We start from the raw sequence: 27,465 nt of genomic DNA on the forward strand, positions 1-27,465 counted from the left end.
CTGTGCATCCTGCAAAGTGCTTTCACGGGGAGGAAGCTGAGGACACGAGGTGCCCTTATCTGGGAACAAGGCAAGGAGCTGGTGTGGACTTCATGACCAAGGCTCAACCTCACGGTTTTTGAAAATCTGAGAGAGGTAACTGACCAGAGCATGCGCAAGGCGGTGGGGGCGGGGGGGCATCACTGACAGAACCCAGAAAGGGACAGCTAAGTGCCAGTCAGCCTCACACCTGAACGGGCAACCACCCGCTTCACTAACTCTGTCTTGCGAAGGGTGAGCATGTTAAAAAGCTCTGGAGTCTCAAAATGAGGCGGAAACTTCTTTAGAAAGGTCTTTCCCACCTTTTAACATATTTGGCTTCTAAAGTGAGAATGTGTCCATCTGCACAGGGGCTGGACATCCCTTCTCTCCACCCACCACCCTCAGGTCCGTCATCTCCTGCAACAGTTTCCTCTGCCTCTGGTCTGCTCCTCCCTTTCCCCCTCAAACCCTTTCTTCCTCACCCCAAGTGCTCTGGCAGTGCACCCCCTGACCCAGCACTGAGGAAACCTACCCCCCAGTGCCCCTGCTGCCTGGTCTCCCGTGTTGGGGGAGTCAACTGAGCCGACTTGGGGAAGCGACACTGCCCAGCACTTCCTTTCCCTCCATCCCACCCCAAGGCCAAGGAGCACTCTTCCCCGCCTCCCCTGAATCCTTCCGGTTTCTCAGGCCAGGTCCATCCAGGACACTCAACTGCCAGAGGTCAGAGTGCCACATTCCAGGGCCTTCACAGCCCCACGGGGAGGGCTTGGATTCCTGCATGGGGGGTAGGGGTGGGGCAGGGAAGCGGGCAGGGACCGAAAAGTTCAGCAGAGGCTGATTCGGCCGCCGTGCCCACTACTCTGAGACCAAGGTCAAGGGGTGGGGAGGGCAACGGGGGTCCCAAGAGCTCCCTCCAGAGTGGGCAAGAAGAAGCCCCTCAACCTCTTTGGGCTTGGAAGGAAGAGGCAGGTGCTGTAGAAACTGTAAAATGCATTAAGATAACATGACAAAGTGTTATGGGCCTTGGTCCCTTAATCTGTAAAACGAGGGGCTGACCTAGAGATGCTTTTCTAAGGGCCCTTCCAACTCCATAATTCTCACTCCTGGTACAGCTCTCTGGCCTCAGACATTTCCAGGATCTGATGTATTTCTGGCTAACAAATAGAATGCCATTCTCACTCAGAAGGCAACCAAACCTCTTTAACCTCCCAAAGCAAAATTCTCCTCTTGCAATGTCGGATTCCTCTGCCTCCAACTCAGTGTCTCCCAGATTTTCTTGGTGTCTTTCTTGTGATCTCTGTGTCCTTCGGGTTTTAACTCAAACCCTCAGGTCCTGGCTTCTCAAGGGCTTCCCAATTTCCCCTGCTTGCAGAGCCCAAGGAAATCAGAGCCCCAAGAGAAATCAGGCTCCTGGATGTGCATCCCATCACAGAGATCTAAGGGCCACAGCATCATGGGACTTGAAAACTCAGGCCCCACCTGGACCTAAGGGGGTGGGGAGTGGCGCTGGGAGGCATGGTGCCCAGTGCTGAGTCCCTCAAACACAGAAGTTCCACTCCACTGCTGTCAGAAGCTGTGCAGGAATGAAGACCTGGAAGCCCAAAGCAACACTGTGTGAACAGATGAAATAAGCAGACTTCAGTCTGGGCTTGGGACCTCCTAACTCCCTCCCAAGACAGTCAAGATGACTTCCTCTCCTGGAGGATGGGGGAGCAGGGCTAGCGTTTGACCTGCTTGGGACAGGAGTCAGCCTGCTCATCAGCTACCTGATTGATGGGAACAGAATTTGGGAGGGAAGGAAAAAAACATACGGTGCTGGGGCTTCCCTGGTGGTGCAGTGGTTGAGAATCTGCCTGCTAATGCAGGGGACACGGGTTTGAGTCCTGGTCTGGGAAGATCCCACATGCCGCGGAGCAACTAGACCCATGAGCCACAGCTACTGAGCCTGCGCGTCTGGAGCCTGTGCTCCGCAACAAGAGAGGCCGCGACAGTGAGAGGCCCGCGCACCGCGATGAAGAGTGGTCCCCACAACTAGAGAAAGCCCTCGCACAGAAACGAAGACCCAACACAGCCAAAAATTAATTAATTAATTAATTTAAAAAAAAAAAAAACAGTGCTGAGGAGATTGGGGAGGGGAAATAACAAAAGAGGAACCCACTTAGGGCTGCCATTCATATGATAGACAGTCATAAACAGCATTCGTTAGCCAGGTTCTGCCTCTATAACATGCTCTGTGGACAAAAACACTCCCACGTGGTCAAAATCCACCAACTGTACTTCAACCAAATGTCTATCTTTCCCCTTTTTTGAAACCAACCATCGTTTTTAATAAATCCCTATGAGTAAAGTCTGACGGCAAAGACTAAGTCTGCAGACAAGATGATAAAAAACAATCCTGCGAAAGGTATCCTGATGTAGAGTCATCTCATTCTAAGCTATCGCTTTTAGTGCGGGGAAAATAACAACCCCCCCCTCCCCCAGAATCCCTGATCAATTATCACTTCCTTCTGGTCAAGCCAAGATTCAACACAGAACACTCCCTTTATTCACTAAGACCCAAACACTAGTGAGAGAATACGCATTCTGTGTGGTGAATCATCTGGAACTAACTAGAATTTGGACTTCTTCTCCCCCACGTAGACACTACCGTTCATAAGAAAATGGTTCAGAGTTCTGCTCAGTACAATCTGTACGTCACCACCACGTGCTGCTCTCCCTGTACTGTTGGGGCTGCTCCGCTGCCAGGGCTGACGGTCGCACACGAGCTCAGCGTGGAGCTGCACCAGCAGTGCTCAGACGGTCAGAAAGTGCGTCCTTTCACCAAGATCAGGTTTTATGAATGGCGGCTTCAGTGTGGGTGAGACAGACAGAGACAGACGGATGGCAATCATACACACCTGTTCTTTTTATAAAACTATGAACCCTGATGACCCACCTGTGAAATAATCTTGCCACACAAGAAACATACCGCACGCATTTACACTGAAATAAATTTATTTTTTTTTTAAGTTGAGTACCGAGGAGGATTTAACAGTTTAAAAAAAAAAGTCTGGAATACACGGAGACATTAAAAAAACGGGGGGGGGGGGGGAACCGTTATTAAAAATGACAACAGACAACAGAAATGACATTTAAAAAGTCTGTTTAAAGCTCTTCCGACTTCTCCATAAGGAAAAAGGACTGTTGCAATCTTTTTGCATAAATCGTTTTTTGAATCAATAAATATTTTTAGAACGAAAAGATGCACTTACAAACCACTGACAAAGAACTTCAGGATCATGTTCTTGTCACCTTTATGGATATGACCGGTTTTCTGAAACCATCTTTTCCAAATTGTAATCTCCAGGTCCTGGGTCAAAAACTGCTGTCCTTGTGATCACCGTCCCTACTAACACAAGGATGTATATTCTTTAGTCCCCGCCACGGGAAATACTATCAGCATAAACTTTTAAAACCAACTTTTTTAACTTAAAAAAACAATGACTCACCTCCTTCTGTCAGAGCTGCGATCTTCACCCTGAGGACGGCCCAGACACCTCATCAAAGACGAGTGGTAGTGACCTTTCCCCCACCATCTCATCGAGACCATTTGGGAACCATTTGTTCCTCTCATAGTAGATGAGCAGGAACTCTGAGAGCAGCCCTCAATTCAATACCCCAACAATAAGACAGAAACACTCATATTAGGTGGCAACAGCCTAGGGGGAAAATCATAAACAAAATCTCCTTAAAAGCACCTTCCAGGCATCGGCGTGATGTAAGGTACAGAAAAATGTCCCATGATTTACTTATTAACTGAAAACATTACTTACGGAACAACTGCCACTTGCATGGCCCCATGCTAGGTGCTGAGTGGGCTACAGAGAGGTAAGAACCTATTCAATTAAAGAGCACCTTGCTACCCATCTCCACCGTAAAAGCAAACGTAAGTTAGAACGTAGAGTGAACCCATAAAGAAAGAGCAGAGCCTTGTTTTAATACAGCCATCAAATATGCTGGAGTTTGAAATCTTCCAATAACAATGCTTTCTGGAAATAAATCACCTGATTAAGCTATTTTACCCTTTCAAAATTACCTTGGGAGTCAGTAAACATGAATCAAACTTCGACGTACTGAGTGTGTTAGGTCTGATGAACATATCATAGGTACATGGTTACTGAAAATGAATTTGGAACATTCTACTACTCTATCCCCAACCAGAGGATAAATGTCTCCATGCCTACAATGCTTTATTGCAACCAAACATTACTACTTTTATTTTATGGTAAGAGATGAGGAAATCATTCTTCCTCTTTCTGAATGCTACAACTATTCAATAAAATATTTAATGAGTACCTATTATGTATAAACCACCGCGTTCAATGCCGATGATACAATGACAACTAACATTCAGTATGTGCTTACTATGTATAAGCCACTCTTCAAGTGCTTTACACAAATGAGTCTACTTAGTTGTTCCTCATAACAACCCTATAGATTCCTCGTAACAATCCTATTTTACAGATGGAAACTGTGCACAGAGGTCAAGTAGCTTGGCCAGGGTAACGCATCAGGCAATTCCCTAGGCGGGACTATGAACTGACTTCAGAGCCAGAACTCCCTCTAGTATACCATGCTGCCTCCCATTAATAAAACATGGTTTCTCCTTAAGGAACTTATTATCTAAATTTCTCCTGAGGAAGTCATTTCCTCCGGGCAGTGTTTAAGACTGCATCCCTAAAGCTCCCTGACAAATGGAAGCAATGCATGCTAGCCCTTCAGGCGGGTAAAATGCCCCAAGTCTAGGGTGATTCACAGTCTGGCGAGTAAGCAACAGGGCTGAGGAGGCAGGGCCAGAACAGGGAGCGAGGCCAGTGCCACCAGAGAAGGCAGGCAAGTTGCCCCAGGATGAGGAGGGCTGTGGCCGGGCTGGCTGGGCAGTGTCCCCAAGTTCCTGACAGCAGAGAGCACCTGTGTGCAAGGCGGGGGGTGGACCCAGGGCAGCAGCTGGATGTGAGCCTTCCTGAACCCACATGGCTGGATGCAAGGGAAAAGGATTCAGAACCTGTACGGAGGGAATCAGTGACCAATCCACAAAGAGACAAAAGACTGAGGAGGAGCTCAGGGGCTCCGGAGCTGCCACACTTGCTCTCTCTGGGTGCACTGGAGATGGTGATATATACACAGAGACATACACACAGAGCCATAAAGCCCCACATCCCACCACTCCTGCCCCAAATGCTATATGTGTCTAGTATTTACACACCGTCTTTTCCCAAGATGCTTAGTGTTCTTACTTAAAAAAAAAAAAATCAAGTCGCATGGCAGGTTAGGAAGTTAGTTATTTCACTACAAGTACAGAAAGAAAGGGAACAGAGTGGCCATGACTGGTGCATTGGGGGAGACTTTCGAGACACCCACCCAACGAGATCCAGACACTGAGCTTCGCCCCTTGGAAGCACCAACTCTGAGAGGTAAAAGCGTGAAGCAGCTATAAACAAACCTATCCATAAACAAATATATCCAGCGTTTACCCCTGGCGAGAACACCTGAGTCTACAACCTCCCTCAAAGTCTATTTATGACTTCTCCCACAGTCTCACATCGCAATAGCCAGAAATAAACCCAGGGCTCTCAAACCCAAACCTGTCCTCCTCCCACTCATCCAAGCTGGCCAAGCTCCAGGGCTCTGTGAGCAAAGAAACGCAGCCCAGCGACACTGTGCTAGCACTCACGCATTGCTGGAACATTCCTCTGAACACAGAGGCTTACTCTCTACCATATGACGACAAGGAGCACACAGGTCAATTTCATTATCCACTGATTTAAACATTTGTAATCATACTGTTAGGAAGCTTCTGAAAAGAAAACACAAGCAGTTTTGGCTGATAATAAAGACCAACTGATTAATAATTAACTGTTTAGCCCTGGAGGCAATCTATTGATTCCCACCTTCAAATAAAGTTCTATAAATTGGTTACGACAGGAGCTACCTGTCCCCCTCCCCTGTCCCAAACCTTTTCCCCAAGAGTCGTCAGCCTTCCCACACCTCTTTATATTCATCCTGGAGACACGATTTCAGCACACATATTCTGGTGGTGGTAGCAGATCCCAAGTAATTGCTTATTATTGTTGAATGTAAATATCTATTAAACTTTGTGCTCTAATTGTTTAAAAAATTTTACACACTTGTTGACTTTAGTTGTTATTGTCCCATGATATAACTAAAATTCCACAAATATCCAAGGTTAAACTATTAAATTCGATGTGATTTCACCTTCAAATTACTTTTTCAATACAAAGTGTACTCTTTTATTTTAAATCAATATGACCATACAAAAAGTATTTGTTAAATTCTAGTTGTGCACATGCATTGCTTTGCTATATGTTGTGGCTTAAAGAAGACTGAACAGGTACTCTCTCCAACTAACAAGCAGTCAGGTAAATGACCAGTGCTTTCTAGATTGAAATATGTTGACTGGTATATACCATGCATGATTCACAAATTTTCAAAAATTTGTAATTCAGAAACTGTAATTTAATATTAAAGAAGTAATCCAATTTTTGTCTTCCTTTTGATGATCTAAGAAGCACTTAAAATTTATGTAAAATATATCTGAAGACTGGTGATTTGATTCTGCATACTGCTTGCACAACTGAAAATTTTTAGTTTTAAATTTAAAAAATTACAGAAATGAATCTGAAATATTATGACAGATGTTATCTGTACCTTTCGAATGTGAAACCAGTATCTGAGTTGCAAAAACTATTTATTAATATTATATCATCAGTAATAATACAAGGGAAAAATAATAATAATAATAGAAGGGAAAAAAAGTCTGTTTCCCTGATAGAATTTCAACAAACTTAATTGAGAAAATGATCCAAGTTTTTTGAAGTGTTATATGTGTGCCTTGCTGGATAACTTCTAGTACCTCTGGTAGAAGTGGGCAACTATTTCAAATCCTCAGATAAAATCATCAGTAACAAGAGCCTATGTCACAGGCATGCAAAGCACAAAGGCTGCAAATTCATCTTGGAGTAAGTATCTAGTCCCTACTTAGGGCATAGTTAATTATATCCATTTTTCACACTAAATAAAGTTGTAATCCAATAATGCACTACCAAAAAAGCAACGGAATTAAAATGTCTCTACCCAGTGGGCTGGTTATTTGCACAAAACCAAGTCATTACTAAACGTTACAGAGCTTCAGTGTCCTCAGAGTCAGCACAGTCCTGGCGGCAGCAAGGATCTAAGACAGAACAATGAAGGGCCACGGTCCTCATGCCACAAGCCTGAGACAACAAAGGACAGGACGCACAGGGAGCAAGTGGTCAGACCCTTAGGAAGGGGACAAGAGGCAATCGTGGTCATCTGCTTGGAGAACCTAGGCACTCATGAAAACAAATTAAGATTACAAAGAATTTTCCGTTAAATTCACCTTGAATGACTATTTTTTTTCCCCTTCTTGCCTTTTATATAGTCCTGAAAAAAGGGGGAAAAGGAAGTGAAGTAGAAAACTGTAGTCAGTATATCTGATTAATCTGCTGACACTGTAATAATAGGGTCTATACAGCAACATAGGAAGATATACTTGGTATAATTTTAAGTGGAAACAAGCAAAACATAAGATGTGTGATAACAGACACAGAGAACAAATGTATGGATACCAAGGGAGAAAGGGGCAGGGTGGAGGAACTGGGAGACTGGGATTGACACATATACATTATTGATACGATATATAAAATAGACCACTGATGGGAACATGCTGTATAGCACAGGGAACTCCACCTAACGCACTGTGGTGTCCTAAATGGGAAGGAAGTCTGTATGGGAGGGGATTTCTGTATGTGCATGGCTGATCCACTTTGTTGTGCAGTGGAAACTAAAACAACGTTGTACAGCAACCACACTCCAATAAAAATTTTTAAAAAGATGTGTGATTAAAACATTATGTATATTAAAAAAAAAAAACAAAAAAAAAAACATTATGTATATAGAAGAATACCAGACTGGGTTTTAAGTGGAAAGAAGCAAGATATAAGATGTATGATAAAATATATATAGAGAGAGAGAGGAAGACTAGACAGGGTATACATATAAAAACACACAACTAGTTCTTCTATTTGTAATAAGAGCATTTTGGGTCACTGTTTCTCTTCTCTGTTTCCCAACTGTCTAGTAAAGTTATGTTGCCTTTATAATACTTTTCTTAAAAAGAGAGCAAAGGACCTAATATTTGGTCCCAACACACGTAGCTTAGTTACGGGAAATAAGATGTTCAAGAAATAAAACTACAGAGAGGAAATTTAGGTAACACCTCTGAGTGATCATTAAAGGGATCTGGGTCTCTTTTTACAAGACAAGACCTTTTCCCCCATGTAACTAAGCTCCAAGAATCTCTGAGTATGAAAAGTTCTAGGGAATTTCTGCATCAGCCCTTTTGATGGTCTAACCTTTCTTGACACATGGCAAGGGCAGGACATCAGCTACCATAAACCTGACGAGGACCTTATTAACTGCAGAAGAGAAGACACAGGGGCGAGATGCCCACAGCTTTATGTAAGTTGCTAAGGAGTCAATCTACAAATATTTATTTATATAAATTAACTAATAATGGCCACACACAGAATTTTTTTTTTCTGTTGGAATTAACAGAACCTAACAGCTCCAATTAGAAGAAAATGCTATCATCACAGAAGAATGGACATAGAGACTATCAGAACACGAACACTGACCCCATGAGGATTTTTTTTTTACATGTTTGCACATTGCATGTATGGATGTATGTGCACATATAATTTGCAATGTCTGCACAGCTGTCCACTGCAATGACAGTTTTCTACTGTAACAAGAGACAGGAAGACTCTGTTTCCATTAACAGTAAATTACACTCACACTAGCAGCCTGCCCACTGAACGCCATCAGTCCACGGGCTCCCCTGCAAGGCTCCCCTAGGTCACGGATGACTTAGTCTCTAACCCTCAAAGAGCCCCATCTGCTTGCTTTCTCTAGCACAAATGTGACCTTTTCTCCCCACGTGCTGTCTCTGGGTCCAGCTATAGGCATGACAGCCGGTGGGAGTCTGGTTCAAGAAACTGATTTCTCTCCAATAGCTCTGCAAGGTTCTTTTCAGGACTCGGAGCAACACAGCTATCTATATGGCTGAAAATGGTACTTGCTGGTTGCACTTCACACCCTCTTCTCTGGTTCTTGCCTTCCAGGAAGTCTACTTTTCAGTTACAAGGACTGTTTACCTTGGCTTATGACCAGAGGGGCACTCCCCTCCTTCAAGTGTGTTTCCTAGTCCTCTGGCCTCCATTCATTTATTTTGATAAAGACTGAGGGTAAATGTGTCATTCTAGCATCAAGAACAGCTCTGGGTCCTTCACCCACCACCTCACATTAACCGAGGAACCACAGGTTTTGAGAGGCACACATCTCTGATTTGAGCAGCATCCACCATTAGGTCAAATACTCCCCCTGCTGATAATGTGGAAGAGGAGACAACACTCAAGGAGAACATACTTGCCCCCAGGGTCTGGGAGCTGACTTCTAAACTTTCAACTGTAATGAAGCCATATGAAAGTTAAAAAGAATATTTTTAAAGAGTTAGAGGAAAATCAAGTGGACCCTCAAAAAACTACCTTGCTTCGAATCTTCGCTTTTCATTGCCAGCTAAGCATTATAACTTCACCTAGCAATCAGTTCCAGCTTGCCCTCCTCCCCGTTCCACCACTGTATACACAACCAGTGGTGAAGAACAAAAGGCTCTAAAGTGAGTTACTGGAAAGCCACCAATTCATGACACCCGCATTATAAACAATTACCATCAGGCTGTGAGATGAGAATCTTAAAGGCGGGAAAGTTGAAGGGACACGCCACAGCAGAGACATCAAAATTAAACCTGCCCTCAGAGAATGGAGCTCTCTGGGCACATTCACTAAAGTGATAAAAGGGTTTGGGGGCCCGAGCTTATACCCAAGATAATTCTGTATATATGTTGTCTAGGACCCTGTATACTTCATGTCGGCCAAACCTCTCTTCTCTCCCAGTTGAAAAGCTTAGTGCCAAATGTAACACCCAAAGGTTGTAATTTGCTGTTGTATCCTTAAGTGTCTCCTGTTGCACTGTCTGAATTTACAAACCACTTTCAGACCTTTAGAAAAGTAAACAAACAAACAATGAGTTCATGGCTAGCGCTGAAGGAAAAAACAACTCCACTCTGCTCAATAACAAGTTGGGACTCCAGCCATTAGTCATCAAGAATTCCTCAGTCCCTGAAGTCATAGGGTTTGGAGTAAATCCAAATGGGATTCTGCTTTTTTAAATTCCTTATATTGCATTCCTACGGACTTCCTGTGCAAAACCACTGTGAGGCATTTTTATTATTCACAGTCACACACTTCCACCCTCATGTTGTTGGCTTAGGAGTTCCTTCCTCAAAGAAGCTGTACAGTTAAATTCCTGAGGACATGTGCAGATCACCTGGGGCAGTAAACAGGCTGTGTCATGCACTGGCACAGCTCACAGACTAAGTGTTCAATACATGTTTGTTAAATTAAACTCCCTCCTCATTCGTTAACATTCACGTCTTAGACGCAATCCTGGATTCGCTGAGAAATCGTAAGTCTGTTTTATCATCATCAATTATTCATATGGTCACTTGAACTGTGTCTATAAAGTAATTCGTAATTGTTTATCAGTGGTTTACAAGCAGCTGATCACCATAACATCTCAACTGCTCCACGCACAAGATCCCTGGCGGTAAGAGGGTTATAAGCAGCCACCCATGAGGAAAATTCTTACAAGCGGATGAAGGTTTGGTGAATGAAAGATGACACCTTTATGACAAACTGGCAAGAAGAAAAGTCCCCACAAATAAAAATTACTTTTAAGTATTTGCCAAAATAAATACAGCTGAAACTAACCCCTCGTAGCAAACTTTAAAAAAATAAATTCTAAGAATGATTTGGGGGGAAAGGGGAAGGAGAGGACATGGGACAGTTTCGAGCTGCCTTCTGCCAATAATATGACTTCCCCCTGGGAGTCTCTTTACAGGTAAGTGTTATCTATTTCAGTTTCCACAATACAGACCAAATAGTTCAGATAGAAAAGTTTCTACAGAATATCTTGGATGACCCTGAGTCTAGATTTAGTCAACAAATGCTCATTGAGTTCTTCCTGTGTGCCAAGCGCTAGAATAACACACAATCCTGGCACTCAAGGGGATCAAAACGAGGCCGGGAGACAGAAATTGAACTCTAACAGTGTGAAAAGTGCTATAACAAGGGAAGGAGAAAGTGCTATTTACAGGCCCTGGGCAGGGGGGGGAGGGCTAGGAGGATGGCATTATTTTTTCCTGGGCAGGGCAGGAAGGCTTCACAAAAGAAGCAGCATAAAATGGTAGAGGCTGAGGATGAGAACACATTTTGAAGGATGTTAAGATAACTCTGGGGAATCTGAAAGCCGACACCACATCAATTTTCCAGTGGCTGCTTTGCCTCCACACCTTTGGTGGCAATATATATTAGGAAGTACATGTCAAACATACCTCCTAATTTCCTGAGTTCTCAAAGGGTCTCTGTCCAAGATAAACTTGAAATAAACTATAGTCAGGTACTGAATTTAGGAGTCTAATTTTCCTTTACCTGTGGGCTTTTAGTAATAACATGCAAATTACTAAGGCTCTACGGGAAGTTAAATGCTTATTATACTAAGATTATTTAAAAAAAAAACACGTAAAGTTGGCATCATTATGCATATGACAAGAAAAAAAGCTCACTGTTCCTTCTTTCCTGGTAGTCATCCTTCATGGTTTCTCTCTTGGTAGCTCTTGATACCTTCTACTTTTCCATTCTCTCAAGAAATAGTATCACCCAGGCATTTCTGACGCAAAGGTACACGCTCACACAGTCACACACAGTTTAAAAAATATAATACATGGACTATTTTCAGTGCCAAATGTAGCTGTAATTATATATTTCTTTTGGACGTGTTTTATGTTATTAAAGCATGTAAATACTTTATCTCCCTCAAGTTTTCCAGAACTCTATTGGCAGAGAGTCTTTTTCCTTTCTCTTTCCAAAGCATCGAATACAATTTCCTGAAGAGATAGTCAAACTTGGTTTCTGAGGGCTCACCTTTTCCCAGCATAGCCTTTGGAAATATAATTTCATCTCCTTCCAACAAAACACACCTCTGGCTTCTTTTATCTCCCTTTTTTTTCCCCTACAGAGGTGTTCCATTTCTTACCCTAAATTTCTGCTTTTCCTTCCTGCATCTAAACTTGCTGTGTAAGGCCAGAAACTATGTTTAGTGATAATCTACTATAAATCACCCCACATTGCCTTAAGGATAATAAAACTTTTGTTCCAATCACTGAGAAATGAAGTCAGTCATTTTCCTGAGCTCCACTTGTCCACAGATAGCTATCCCAATTAACCAGGCAGTTTAAAAGCCAAAGCATTTTAATTAAAATTTTTTTTTTAATGTCATAAAACAATGCACCATCTTTATTTATTAAGAAGTCGTTTTCAGTTTGCTGATCTACAGGGTAGATAATACACTTAATTTGCTTGAGGCATGGAAGCTCTTCTCAGCATATCCGTAATACAGTGCAAAGTATTCTTTGTGTTGTGCCCTCAGCAACTGAACACACACACGCGCGCACACATACTACATCCAAAGGCACACAGGAGTTATCACAACTTCCTGTCTCTCAAAGTCACATCTGTAACTGGACCAGGGGCCAGTTGCTGATGCTACGGATATATTTTACCATCCTGGGCACAGCTTTTTAAGCCAGCAGGTATACCACAACTTTGTAAAGAGCCTTGTTTTATGAAGTTTTATCACTTTCTGACCCACAGCACCATATTCCACAGTGTCAAATGAGTTTTATGTACTGGCAAACATTGCTCCCCCTCCAAACACTGCTACAGACGCCTCTGCCAGTCTGTTAGCACAGACACCATTACTGGAAGGGTCCTCACCAAGGAACTGACACTTGGCACCAACTTCTCTTAATAGCTGGATTATGTACAGAGAGCTGCATGCAGCCATGCTGGGGAGGGTGTGAAGGCAAATGGGAAGATGCTGGAACGCATGCCTTTCCAATGGCTTTCAGGGCACGTGAGACCCAGCCGCACTGGGTCGTGGCAGGGATTCACCAGGAAAGGAGGAGGGCCAAACCACGGCACAAAGACCTGGGCATGGGAGATACCAAATGGACCTTCTAGAACACTCTCACGGCAGCAGATGCACACTGAACCCTCCGGCTGCTTCCCAGAGAGAAGTGATGGGCCCCAGGCATTCAGAGTTTTCTTCCTGTCCCCACAATTTAAAAGTTTTTAAGCTAATATGCACCAACCAAGCAGGAAGAAAACCAAGTAAAGACCTATTGTTACAGCAAAGAAGAGTAAAGCAGAAGCTCTTTAGTCAAAAGCTCCCATTAGTAAATGAATACCCCACACCCCTCAATGGCTATTTCAGAGGCCACCACCACTAGCTATCCAGAAATCTACCCTGGGAGAGGAGACGACCTGGAACAGGATTTAACTTTTAATATTATCTTTAAAAAAGAAAAAAGAAGGAAAGACAGAGCAGGCTATAGTACTCCACTAGAAGTGTTTTCCATTTAACAATATAAAATGTCTACCCAGTTATTAATAAACTTATAGAAGTTCTACAGATTAGAGCAAAAAGAAATCTTTGGGAGCAAAAAGCAAAATGTCATAGAAAACTAAAAATTAAATAAGTTCACATTGCTAGGGATTGGTGGCTTAGGTAATTGAAATTGAGAATCATGGAAGAGATCTACATAATAATTAGCTGCTGAGTTTTCTCCTGTCACATACTCCCAAATGGAGTATTTAGTGTTCAGCAGACTTATTAACGAATAAATGCCCGACTGGAATTAACTAGCACCTCATTCTGGAAGGCTGCTCTTGGCAAAAATGTAATACCCACAAGGCACAGCAAGTTGATTGCTAGTGCACACCGCGGGCTGGGCTGAGCATCGCATTCTTTAGAATCATACGTATTACATCAAGTTTCAGAACCACAGGTCCACACCACCTAACAGCACAACACCCTGCCACTGGACAACATGCATAGGAAGGGTGAAGTTTCTAGACCCCAAGAGACAAATTTCCAAGCTTCATGGTTGGCCTGAACCTGAAACATCTTTATTGAAGATCTGCCATCTTGCACACACGCAGAGAGCTTTCTGGTCCTGTGGCTCAGGGACACAGAGGGAAGGGAGCTGTGGTAGCAGCAGGTCCCTCTGCAGAGCCTCATTTGTTTCATCCTCCCAATATAAGGCACCCAAGTGCCCATGTGGCCAGGGCCCCTCCTTTCATGCATGATCACTGTTATGTTTCTTTAAATTCAGCTGCTCCTTAAGGAAACTCCCTGGCAAGTGAAAACAGCAGCAAAGGTAAAAGAATGCTGAGAATTTGGCTGCTGCCTGCAGTATTAGGAAGAACAGCAATTACTCAACTCTCTCTTAGTGTCAGAGGCAGAAATAAGCATGTGAATTTGGGCAAGTTTTGGCCTGTCTTTGCTCAAGCTTCTCCCTTTGTAGTATCTGTCACCTCCCTCAGTCATAATAACTAATGAAGTAAATGAGATAATGAAGAAAGAGTGAAGGCAGCAGGTCAGCACAGACATGGAAGAGAGGCATAAACTCTACCTTGAATCCAGACTAGGCCACAGTTAATAAGGCTTAAAGATCGCTGGCATTCAAAAGATGTTACTAACTTCCCGATATCTATGTTTTGCTGTCCCCATTGCCTCACAATAAACATAACTGCGGGAGAACTCTTGATCTTTTCTTCCAAGCCCTTCCGTCTAGGGCACTTGGCAAAGAGTCATGTAGACACTACCACTTTTTTCTTCTCTGGCTTTGCAAACACAAGGTAATATTTGACTCTTGCCCAGCACTTCTAGGTCATAAAAACATTGATCTTATGACTAGAAGGGCCTTACGATATCATCTGGTTCAGTTCCCCTGCCTTTAGGTAGGTAACTATTTAATTCTCTTTTGACAAATTAAGGCAAAGTCAAGTCAAGGGAAGCTGAGGAGGTTTTATTTCAGTAACCGGGCTATTAGGGGATGAAGGAAGATCCGGAAGCCACGGCTATTTTTTTCTCCTTAATCATACTACTCTCATGCACAAGAATTTTGCAAAGTTTACTTTTCTGAGCAGCCCTAAATCCTTCCTGCAACAAGTGAGGATCTATACAAATCCATTCATTCTTTTGATGAAAATATGGACATTTATATGGCCTTTCATTTTAATGTCGTAGACATGGTAATAAATTTTCCTAAAACTTGTCTGAAACCTAAGAACTCAGTATTTCTGGACAACACACAGCATACCCAATCTTTCTCCAAACATTTAAAAATCTTTCAAAGACTTTGGCTTTCAGAGATAAAACTGTCTAAAATCTATCCCCTTTTCCTCCCTCAGAATGTAAATGCCCTTGCCTTTAAAAAGGCAAAGCTCCCAACTCTGGAAAGTGAGGGAAGGTTTTCAAGATCTGCATTTGACAAGATGATGGAATGCCCTGCCTCTGCACAATTATAAACACACACTCTGAGGGGACCAAGCCCACACATCCTGTATGCACGATTCCTCACACCTTATGGGTCTGAAGTAGTCCAACTAATTCTTAATACTGAAAGTCCAGTTCAGGCCACACTTTCTCAAGACAGTTTTACCTTATTTTGGCAGGTCTTTTGGAGTCTTAAAAAAAAGAGGTATCACAAGTCTCCAATGTTGAGATGCCTTTTGTTTTATCACAGTTGTGAACTGTTTTGCTTGTGGCCTTTGGATAAGATGCTAAATAAGTTACCTCTTGTAGACCAGGACTTTGCAGGCTCAGGTTTCATTGTGCCCTGCCAGAAATTCCTTTCTGTTTTGAATCTGAGATGTTTGTTTATGGTTTTTGTTTTGAAATGCTAAATAAGATAGGCACAGTTTCTAGTTACAGCCTATACCTTTTTTTTTTAAAACCTTGCCATAGCCAGAGTGGCTGGTTGCTAAGGACTTAGCTAAAATTTCCAAAGAGCAGACTCTTCAGATTCTCTTCTGAGGAACCTGAAATGTAAAACGGCAACACCTTAAAATACAATGAACACTTAATTTTCTTTCTTAAATGTTCATAAAACCAGTGTTCCCAGGATATTTCAAAATGAAGGTGTTCTTTTTGGATGTGACAAACATACTTAAACAAAACTCTGAAATTTGGAAGTTTATCTCATCTTGTAGGTTACATGTTTGAATATCAACACTCTTGATGAAGCACTGCAATGAAAGGTACTAGAGTTTCTGTTTAAAAAAAAATTCAATTTCTACTGTGTGATAATAAGGTCTGGTTGTCAAGAAGAAAATAAAGAGTTGTAAACTACTGATTCCAAGGACTACATCATCATTATGTTTCTTTCTCCTTATTCCATAACAGCCAATATAAAGCATTTGCCTTATGAGTTCTCAGCCCATATTTACTGGATGAACATGATACTTAGTACCAGGTATGAAGGAAAAGTCACAGTTCTGTCTTCCTGAAGTGGGACCACACCTGTACTAGGAACCAGAGAGGCAAGAACGTCAGGTGTTTTCATTCTAGGCGCTCTTTTCTAGCCTTCCACTGCAGCACACACAGACTCTCCAGAGAAACCACAATGCAAATCCACAGTAAAGCTGCAGTATTAGTCCACATGAAAGATGGATGGGACACAATGGATCAAGAAAAGCAACGCAGATGCACTCTGGGCTGCGCACCATCTCCTGCTCATTCCCATGCCTGCCCTGGTCTCTGAGCTGGCGGGCCTGCTGCTGCTTCCTTCTGGAACCTCAGGATCCCAACGTGCCTTGCCTTGGCGATGCTCCGTGGGGTCTCTGATGTCTCCAGCCATGTCTGGAAACCCACACAAAACTTCTAACAATAAAATGAAATTTAACGCACTTTCATGAAACCATATGCCATCCGTATTAAGATAGGTCACCTTTTAAAAAAATATTTATTTGAAATAGCTCTCTGGAAGTAAGGATTCAAACTGCAAAATAGAGCAGATGTCCACCTTCTCCTGAAGGACTAAAGGGACTGAGAATTACAGTCATACTGGATCAAACCAATGATGGTTTTTTTGGCCCAGAGACCCTGGACTCACGGCCCTCATTCTTAATGCTTCACAGTCCCTTTCTCTCTGACAAACACCGGAGACCATAGTTCTTGGAGTCCCCTGTCGAAGAGATTTAGTTAAGTGTGGTCAATGCACAAAGAAGATTTTTTTTTTAAACTTATAGAGAGAGAAAGCTAACAAAGAAAAAAATGAGAAAGGACAAAAAATAGAACGGAAATTAGAAAAATTAGAATATTAACTACCTTTTAAAAAATCTATTTGGTACCAGGTACTATACTGGCCATTACATATATTTTTGTGTGTATATACATGTATATACACATATACACAACACACATACATGTAATCATATATATATTTAATATAGGTCATAATTCTCTCCAACCCTAACTGTAATTACTTGATAAAAGCTATTAATATTCCATTTTCACAGATGAGGAAACTGAAGCCCAAAACAAGCAAGCTGGTTGTTCATAGTTGAACACAGTTGATTTAAACGTAGGTTTGTGTGAGGACTTCCCTGGTGGTCCAGTGGTTAAGAATCCGTCTTCCAACGCAAGGGATGCGGTTCGATCCCTGGTCGGGGGACTAAGATCCCACATGTCACAGGGTAACTAAGCCTGCGTGCCATAACTACTGAGCTCACGCACTCTGGAGCCCACGCGCCACAGCTAGAGAAAAGTCCATGAGCAGCAAGGAAGAGCCCACGGCTGCAACGAAAGATCCTGCGTGCTGCAACAAAGAGCCCACGTGCCACAACTAAGACACAATGCAGCCAAATAAATAAATAAATATTTTTTAAAAAAAAAACACAGGTTTGTCCAGCTCCAAGGCCTATTTTCTTTTTCCTACAACATCCTGCACAGATGAGTGAGAAGGAGGAGGGAAGAAAAGAGACCTCCAGGCCTGGCTTGCTGCTGCTCCCCCCTAAATCCTTCCTGGTAGTCACTGCTGGAGTCAGGGCCCCTCTTCGTTGCCCCCAAGATGCTCAGCACTTCCTATCTCAGGGCTTACCAGCTGTAAGGAACTGTCTTGGGCTACAATGGACTGTCCCAGTTGTCACTATCTACCTTCAGACCACAGCCTCTGTGAAAGCAGGGCCCCTATCCTATTTATTTTGGTTGAAAACGAATTATTAGACTAGCAGGTAACAATATCAGTTCTTATTATACGTCCTACTCACGCTACGTGCTTTACAGGCACTAGCTGTTTGCTACTTCAAGTGTGGTCCTGCGATCAGCAGCATTGGCATCACGTGGGAGTTTATTGGAAATGCAGAATCTCAGGCCCCATCTGGACCTACTGCATCAGAACCTGTATGTTTAATGAGATCCCCCAGGTGATTTGTGTGCACATTAACATTTCAAAAGCACAGTTTTATCTCATTTAATCCTCAGAGAAAACATAGGTGGTACCTATTACTATTCACAGCTGGGAAACTCAGGCTTAGAGAAGTTCCGTGCTATCACTAGAGTTCAGCACAAAGACCAGAGCCACGGCAGCTGCTCAGTAAATATTCATGGAAGGAGGATGGCAGGGAAACAGGTAGGGCTAGAAAGAGAATGGAGGAATGGCCTGGTTAAACACCTGACCTCTGGTTTTGCCTAGTTTGTACCTACTGCCAGGACAGGTGAGCTGCAGCAATACAGGCTGTTTCCTTAGCTCCAGCCAGGCCAAATCCTGTGCTGACCAGCAGTATGGACACTTCAGGAGCTAGGAACAAAATCCTCTTCCAGAATAAAATGTGAAGGAAAATGCACATTGCTGATAAGTGTGAGTTTAGGTGCTCCTCCTTCCCCAAATGAAATATTAGTCCACAGATAAATGGTTAAATTTACAATTCTTACAACTTAATGCAAAAAATTTCAGATTCCTCCCTCTTTATTTTTACCCCAAATACACAAATTTTGTAGAAATTATTTAGACCAAGTGTAACAAATGGGCATCAGGAGGAAAGGTAGCAAATAGCTTCAGAGGCCTTTAAATAAGTTTTTTAACTCAATGCATTTACGGTGTTGGGGTAGGAGGGGACCTGAACTCAGTAATAATTCGCTTTCTTTCTAAGAGCCCAAACTCCTTGAGATCAGTTACTGAGGTAGATGGGGATTAAACCGAACAAGACAATGAGCCCATATCAGGTTATTTTACTTATTCTGGTTAGTAGCTTTGCTGTTTACCACGTGCTAGTCATTCTTCTAAGTGCTTCATAGGGATTTCTTCACTGAGTCCTTATAGCAACCCTACTATTAACCCCACTAAACAGATGAGAAAACTTAAGATGCATGGAAGCAGAGTGCAGATTTGACCCCAGAAGCTAAGTTTCTAACCATTACATTCTTGGATCAAGGTATAAGTATTTCTCACAGAGAATTAATTGGGGTTGGGAGAGGGAGATAAGGAATTGAACCCTGTTCACTTAGTAACTGCAGAAGAAAAAGGAATCTCTTTTGATTTTTTTTCATGTGGGCCCAAAATGAACACTTACCAGCATTTACCTCAAGGGCATTCTTAACTTTAAGTATATTCAACCACCCCTCTGTCCTGTCGGCAAGACCGATGAGGTCTTGTCCAAACACAGAGGTTTTCCATGATTTGATTAGGCTAACTGGCCAGGACAAGTAGCAGAGAGTGGGTGAAATCAGGAGATGCTGATAAACTGACACCTCTCAGTTCACTGCCCACGCTCATCTGCCTAGTGGAACAAACTAGAACAAAGAGAAAATCACTCCCAAAAGGAAACCTGCCATTTTGAACCACAGCTGGTGTAAAATAGATAGCTAGTGGGAAGCAGCCGCATAGCACAGGGAGATCTGCTCAGTGCTTTGTGACCACCTAGAGGGGTGGGATGGGGAGGGTGGGAGGGAGGGAGATGCAAGAGGGAAGAGAAATGGGAACCTATTGTATATGTATAACTGATTCACTTTGTTATAAAGCAGAAGCTAACACACTATTGTAAGGCAATTATACTTCAATAAAGATGTCTAAAGAAAAAAAAAAAAAAAAAAAAAAAGAATGCAGCCTCATTCTTAGATGTTGGGAAACACCTGATATGTATCGCAAAAGCTCTGAGAATGGGTAGGATCCCTTCCCCCACCAAAAGGGAGCTCTGACTCCGAATTTTGAACCTAGTTGGAATTTGAATTCTCCTTTTCAGCTTTGCCACCAGAGCCTGAAAAGATCATCTCAGATCCTGTGATTCCTAGAACAAATTTTACCCACATACCTCACCAACTAATCATATACAGACCTGAGAAATCAGTTCTACTTGGCTTGAACTTATGTAGCCTTTTGAAGGTCTTGCCTCATTCTTTATCTTGATTAAAAGAGTATCTGGAAGGCTTCCCTGGTGGTGCAATGGTTAAGAATCCACCTGCCAATGCAGGGGACCCGGGTTCGAGCCCTGGTCCGGGAAGATCCCACATGCCGTAGAGCAACTAAGCCCGTGCGCCACAACTACTGAGCCCACGTGCTGCAACTACCAACGCCTGCACACCTAGAGTCCGTGCTCTGCAACGAGAGAAGCCACCGCAATGAGAAGCCTGCGCACCGCAATGAAGAATAGCCCCCGCTCGCCGCAACTAGAGAGAGCCCGCGCGCAGCAACGAAGACCCAACGCAGCCAAAAATAAATACATAAAATAAATAAGTTTATATAAAAAAAAGAGTATCTGGAGTAGGGCACAGGTCTGAGAGGTCCCCAGGCTTCCCAGCCCCCCACCCCCACCGAAGGCCTTGCACAGAGTAGATCAATGAATGAGTGAGTGATTTCTATGCACAGAGAAGTGAGAGCTTTAAAAATTCAGCTCTGGAGAATTCGACCTCTGAGAAGGAAGGCTTTCAGTTTGTTATTCATGCACGCTTGGCCAGTCCACTGTTTCTTCCTCAAATAATTAATTGAGCTTTGCTGGGGGGTGTCTCCAAAGCCCTCACACTGCCTGTGCCTTGCGGAACACGGTGTTACAGGAACCCTGCTTCACCAAATATATTTACCTTCCAGTCATCTACCATCTCCTACCCAGTGGTATTTACACACTAAAGCGGCACTGCCATCTCTCATGTTAGTGCCATAGCCTGAAAGACGTTAAACACACCCACATTTTTCAGGAATTTCACAATTAATGTCTGGAATGTGTTTTGGATTATTCTTCAAAGGATGACATAGTTGCCCTAAGATGAATTCAATATTTTTCCCTTCTCCCATTTGTCATTCTTTAGTCCTCCCACTCCATTATCTTTTTAGGGTCATCTGTTTTATCTATTTCCCCCCAACTTCAAAATTCCTGTCCCTTGCCTCCCCAAAATGTTCCCTTGTTCATCCAGATCATTGCATTTTAAGCAAGCCACACCAAACACAGAAACCTGCACCATATCACTAATACCTCCTACAACTGGTTGTGATGCCAGTTGTAATGTAAAGTCTAAGGATTATTCAGACAGTTTTCTTCATAAATTATTAATAATAAATAATATTATGTATTACAATAAATCAACCTGTATGTTCACCACTGCACTGCCAACATACTGCTTATAGATTTTCCCTGTCACTGTTAAATACGTGTTAATGGCAGCAAAATCTCCAGACTTGCTATTTTTGCCCTTCTGGTGCTATGCGATTCATCTGTCCTTTGCCAAGTGTTTTATGTGACTGGACTCCTCAACGACAGTGAGGGCTCTGTAAGCTCGACAGTCAAAGTGAAGGTCACGAAGTCCTGTCATTTGTATAAGTGCGGTGAATAGTCTCTCCATGTTTTGTCAATATTTACTTTGGGGAAGAACTAATTATTTCCTTGTTTACTTACACTGGTTCCTCTTCCCATACGGTATTAACGTGATTTTATAGGCCCTCTGCTTGCTTCCGTCCCTGGCATCTAAGAGCTCACTCTACCTAAAGACTTTTGAGATGGAAACTGGAACACCTTCCTCAAAAACAAGGAGCCCTGGTTTTTTAAATTTTTCTAACGCCAGTACAGGAGTATTAAACTTTTCCTGTCCCCTCTTCTATTTAATTAGTAAAAATTAAAATCCATGGACTCTTAACTCTAAGTCCTACGTTACAGAGGGATGAGAGGAGATCTGTGGCCAGTGCACAACCAAATGGTTTGGTGCATTCCCTGGCCTCCTAGAGCCTGCTCTCTGGGCCTTGCTCACCTCAGGTCCTCCACAAACCTTCTTCCAAGGAGCCACCAACTCCAGTGACTGAAAAGAAACCATAACCTTCTAACGCCAACAGTTTCAGAAAACAACATTCCATTCTTTGCTCTAAGTACCCAGCCCACATCCTCGGTTCTACTCACTGCCCCATGAGAAGTGGGTGGGAAGAAAAGTTAAAATACCTGGGGGAAATCAAAGGAGGGCTGTGTTTTGAAAGAGACAGTTCTTAGATGGCAGTACTGAAAACACGGAAAGTTCAGTTCCATAAACATGAAGCCACTGAGTAAATAATCACTGGGAGAAAAAAAAAAAATTGGTGCTTATCTGTGATAGCGATCACCTGGCTCTAATACAAAGTTCTCAGAGCAGAGCCGCTCCATAGTGTCCACCAGGTTCCAAATCACTCTGTTCTCACAAACTGTCAAACTCAAGCCACTGTTGCCTTTTCATTACTTAGAGAAGGCTGGTCATGCTCCCCCAGCCCCACCCCACCCTTTACAGAAGCATACTGAACTATTCCACAGAGGAAGAAAAATGGTCCTCACCCCTCATCTCCAAATATAATCCTCATTGGCCAATCAAACATTCTCCCTAGAGGGGCTTCCCTGGTAGCGCAGTGGTTGAGAATCCACCTGCCAATGCAGTGGACACGGGTTCGAGCCCTGGTCTGGGAAGATCCCACATGCCGCGGAGCAACTGGACCCGTGAGCCACAATTACTGAGCCTGCGCGTCTGGAGCCTGTGCTCCGCAACAAGAGAGGCCGCGATAGTGAGAGGCCCGCGCACCGCGATGAGGAGTGGCCCCGCTTGCCGCAACTAGAGAAAGCCCTCACACAGAAACGAAGACCCAACACAGCCATAAATAAATAAATAAATAAATAATTTAAAAAAACATTCTTCCTAGAAAAATCCCACTTCAGCAGTTTTTCAAAACTCTGTCTTTGATCTCCCAAAGAGGTCTCCCACCCAGTCTTCTCCCTCAGGAGTTCAGAATCCAAACTTATTTGTCTGGCTTCTAGGCGATTTACCTAGAGGCAGGCAGCCTAACCAAGGAGCAGGCCACTTAGGAAGCTGCAAAGGGCAACAGGAAGACTCACCAAATCAGTGGAAATGGGAAAGGGGTCTGTACCTTCCCAGGGGCCAGAAAGCACTTTATAGACAGAGCAGAGAAGAACGTAGGTATCTGGCTCCCTGCTCAACTTTAAAAATGCATGTAGCCAAAAGTAATTTTTTTAAGGAATAAGTAAGTCAGGATTTACTTAGTAATGATCTAAATGATGCTGAAAAGAAGTCCAAGTGTATGTGTCACATGATTCACCCTTCACGTCATTTAACTTTCAGAAAATATTTTTTCTTCAGTGTTCTTTCTATGGAGAAGACTGTTCATCCATGTATTCAATGCACATTCACTGGGAGCCTACTATGGGCCAGTGTGCCTTAAAAACCTAAGGCAGGGAACCACAATTTGGAAGGGGTTCATTTCTGCCCCAATTTACCTAACTCACTTTGTGAACTGCAGTTAAAACCACGTGTTTGTTGTGGTTTTTTTTCCCTCACAAAGCCAGTATGGGGAATGATACAAATAAAAATTACTGCAAGTTGGTAAATAGAGCAATGTAATTTGTATTTAAATTACATCATCGAAAGCAGGTAGATTAGTCACGATAACACTTCTATACCATGCAATATGTTTTCTCAGTGTAGTCTGTTAAATAAGAAGTTTCCAAAAGAGTTTTCATTAACAGATACAACCAGTAGGGGTCATTTTAGTGCAAAAATTGCAGCAAAAGAGACTTCAACATGAATAAAATGTATCAATTCCTATTTCTGTTAGTTATGTGTGAATTTCTGAATAAAAATGGAAACTGAGGGAAACACTGGCCACTGAGAAATTTCTTGCCAATTAACAGAAAAACAAAAGAGAAAGCACCTTCTAGATTATTACTGCCATGGAATGACTCCTCTAATTCTTAAAAAGAAGGAAGAAAAAAGGCCACTGACTTATCCTGTTTTCCATAAATCTTGTAGTAAAGTGAAAATTCTTGGAATTTTAGACACCCTATTGAAATAGCTGTCTAAATCCAACCATTATATCATGCTAGGTAACACTGCCCTTCTTTGGGTTCATGGATTTAGAGTGCAACTTGACTGCTGCTTTTAGAGTTCTAAAAAACAAAATAAAATAAGAAGCCCTCAGCACACAGTTTTGGTAGCTGAAAACTGGCTAGATGGAAAGTGTTGCTAGAGAACACTAAATGAGATATCATCACAGTAATAAATACTTCCAAGCATTTTCAAGGCTAATACCAAGTGCGTGGGGTGTTACCAGAAGAAACAAAGCTATGAGGGATCGCATCATTTCAGAGGAATGAAACGCTCACCAACAAACTGCCAAAATAACTCTATACTATGATACCAGAATGTTGGTGCCAAAACACTTGATTACCGTGAATGTTCCCTGAGCTCCACACTTCCTTCACCAGAAATCTATCATGAAGAAACAAAACAAGGGTTAGAGTCTTTAGAACCTTCCCAAGTCCTTCTCAGATCAGTTTCTACCACATTTAACCTTGTTTCAGGTTGCTTGTTCTTTTTAGATTTATAGGAGGCTGGCTTAAGTAAACTATACACTCCAAGTGGCAGGGTTCAAAGATGCATCTTTTCGTCCAACTCATTCAGAATTCCCAAAGTCAAACACATAAAATAGTATCAGAAGTTAATCTCCTGGCCGTTTTTCTTCTTGTGAGAAATAAAAACGTTATGGGACTTAACACCAGGTGAGAGGCTTTTGTACTTGAGGCAAACAAACTCTTCTAACCCAAGGGTGCAGTGGTGCACTTCCCTCCAAGAGTTCCCTTCACTCATTACTGCCCACTAGCCTCCCACTAGCCTCCAAACCAGAAAGGCCTTCCTGACTTTCCAGAACTGTCCAAACTTTAAAAACTGCAGTTATCAATGAATATGCGTGTGTGTAAAGAAAACCACAGAATGGAAGCCTTTTAACAGACCCATTTTATCCTTAAGGCTGCTACCTCCTTTCTCAGTATCCCAGCACAATAAACACACATACACACATAAGGATGCTTCAGAATAAACCCCTCCCTGGTCTCCTGCGTGCAGGCTGTGAGTACTAAGGAAGGGACGGGGCAGAGGGCGCCTGTCCCTCCTCCTCTCCGTTCCTCCAGAAGTAAGGCTGCTGCGCTCTGCTCATACACCAGGATGCCCCAGAACAGCATCTCGCCCCAACGTCAGCCCAAGCAGGGATCCCACTTTTAACTGGTGCTGAGCCCTTTTAATTTGGTATAAGCCAAATAAAAAGAACTCACTGCGTCTCTCTAGACCCCAAACCTCACCAGGCACCCCGAGGCCGAGGCCGGCGGTCAGGGCTTAAGGCCGACACCCATCAACAGTGGTTCTCCCAAGGAGGGAGGCTCCACTAATCTAATCTTTCTCCCTCCGTCAGACACCATGGTGCACAATACTTAAGTGCAGCAACCAGCAGAACAATCCTCGTTATTAAACACACAAAAAGAAGGAACCGGCAACACGATTGGAAACACGCGGATATCTGATCTTAAAAAGCAGCAACTAATAGAAACAACTTTTCACTCCTAGGTGCCAGCCCCCCGCCCCCGCCCCTTCATTCATGAGAGAAAGCCTTTGACCGTTTTCAATAGGCAAACAAACGAGTAACCACCGTATGTAACTTCCCCTGGGCTGACATATTCCGGAGCTGAAATTGATTTATATGCGCAGGAGGAGGAAGGGGGTGAAGGAAAAGCGCAAGGAAAAAATAATAAAAGAGTCACACAGGGAGTGTGAGCTAGAGACACGTCTCCTCCGCCAGCAGAAAATGGACTTTCACGGACGCGGTGCAGCACTCGGTTCCACACTGCGCTAGTGCGGGGAGGGCGGCAGGGGCCGAACTCCCCGAGGGGCTCGCCACAGCCTCCGCAGTGCCCCCTGCCCGCGGCACCCTCACCTCCGGGCGCACGGCCGGGCCACCCCACCCAGCCCCAGCCGGATGGGCCACACGTGTGCGCGTCTGTGCGCGGCCAGGGGCGATCCCCCACTTGCCGGCCCCCACCCACGAAATCCAACCTCGCCCGCGGCTGGCCAGGCGTCAGGGGGAGCAGCGAGCGGGAACCAAGGGACGCCGGGCTCTCTCCCGGGGGTGGCGGGCGCCCCTCCTCCCGAGGAGCCCTCTCTCCTCGGGAAAGTCTCGGCCAAACTTTGTTCGGCGCAACCAGCGCCGAGGGGGCGGCGCGGGCCAGGTGGGAGGGGGCCAGCGGCTGGCGGCCGTACCTTCGCAGACGCCCACTTCATACTCGGTGATGGAGTCGCCATTGAGCGGGGGGCGGATGACACAGCGCAGCCCCCGGTCGCAGGCTCCGTGGAGCCCGTAGGCGCCGCCGCAGCTCTCGTTCCTCTGGCGGGCGCACATGTAGCAGCAGCCGCAGACGCCCTGCACGATGCTCCCGGGGCAGCTCCTGGGCTCTTCGCACTTGGACTCGTCGCAGGGCAGGCAGACCAGCGCCCGGGTGCCGGAGCGCGCCAGCAGCAGCAACAGCCCCAGCAGCGAGACCAGGAGGTGCCCGCAGCCGGCCAGCCCCCTGCCCCCCGCCACCAAGTACATCCTCCTGCGCCGCCGCCGCCTCCTCCTCGCAGCCGGGCCGGGAGCGGGGCGGGCGCCCTCCCCTGCGCGGGGCACACGCGCCGCCGCCGCCGCACCCGCAGCCCGCGGTCCTCGCCGCCCCCCTCGGGGCCCCCGGGGCGCGCCTCCCCTCGCGGGGCGAGGCCCCCGCCCCCCTTGCGGGCCGCGCCGACCCCGAGCCCACTAGCGTTGGCGCCAGCGGTGGCTTCCCCTCCTCCTCCTCCTCCCGGGAGGGAGGGGGAAAATAGAAAAAAAGTTTCCTCCCGGCAGCTCCGGTTCAACCCAAACTTCTGGCGGCGGCGGCGGCGGCTGCGCTCGGCTCCAGCCCAGGCTGGCGGCGCCTCCTCCCTGTCCTCCTCCGCGTCGGTCGGCCCCGCGGCGGTGGCGGCGGCGGCGCAGCCTCCGGGCCGGTCCCCGCCTCCCGAGCCGCCGAGTGGGCGCGGTGGCGCAGCAGAAGGTCCGCGGCGTCCGCTCCGCGCGCCCGGCTCGCCTCAGTCCTGCGCCGCTCC

At 44.6% G+C, this 27,465-nt stretch overlaps 1 protein-coding gene across 2 annotated transcripts in view; it reads right to left on the bottom strand.

The window, feature by feature from the left end:
- Nucleotides 1–27,021, bottom strand: part of CRIM1 (cysteine rich transmembrane BMP regulator 1) — a 204,952-nt gene extending 177,931 nt beyond the window's left edge. Inside the window, exon 1 of one of the 2 annotated variants that reach the window (XM_036872288.1) lies at nt 26,608–27,020. In XM_036872288.1, the coding sequence (XP_036728183.1) occupies nt 26,608–26,938 (331 nt within the window). In that variant the 5' untranslated portion in view covers nt 26,939–27,020. Of the gene's footprint in view, nt 1–26,607 lie in introns of both variants that reach the window. The other variant, XM_036872287.1, reaches the window with a different exon arrangement.
- Between the last annotated feature and the right edge of the window lie 444 nt (nt 27,022–27,465).

This window comes from Balaenoptera musculus, chromosome 13 (genome assembly GCF_009873245.2).
Source record: "Balaenoptera musculus isolate JJ_BM4_2016_0621 chromosome 13, mBalMus1.pri.v3, whole genome shotgun sequence".
NCBI lineage: Eukaryota > Metazoa > Chordata > Mammalia > Artiodactyla > Balaenopteridae > Balaenoptera > Balaenoptera musculus.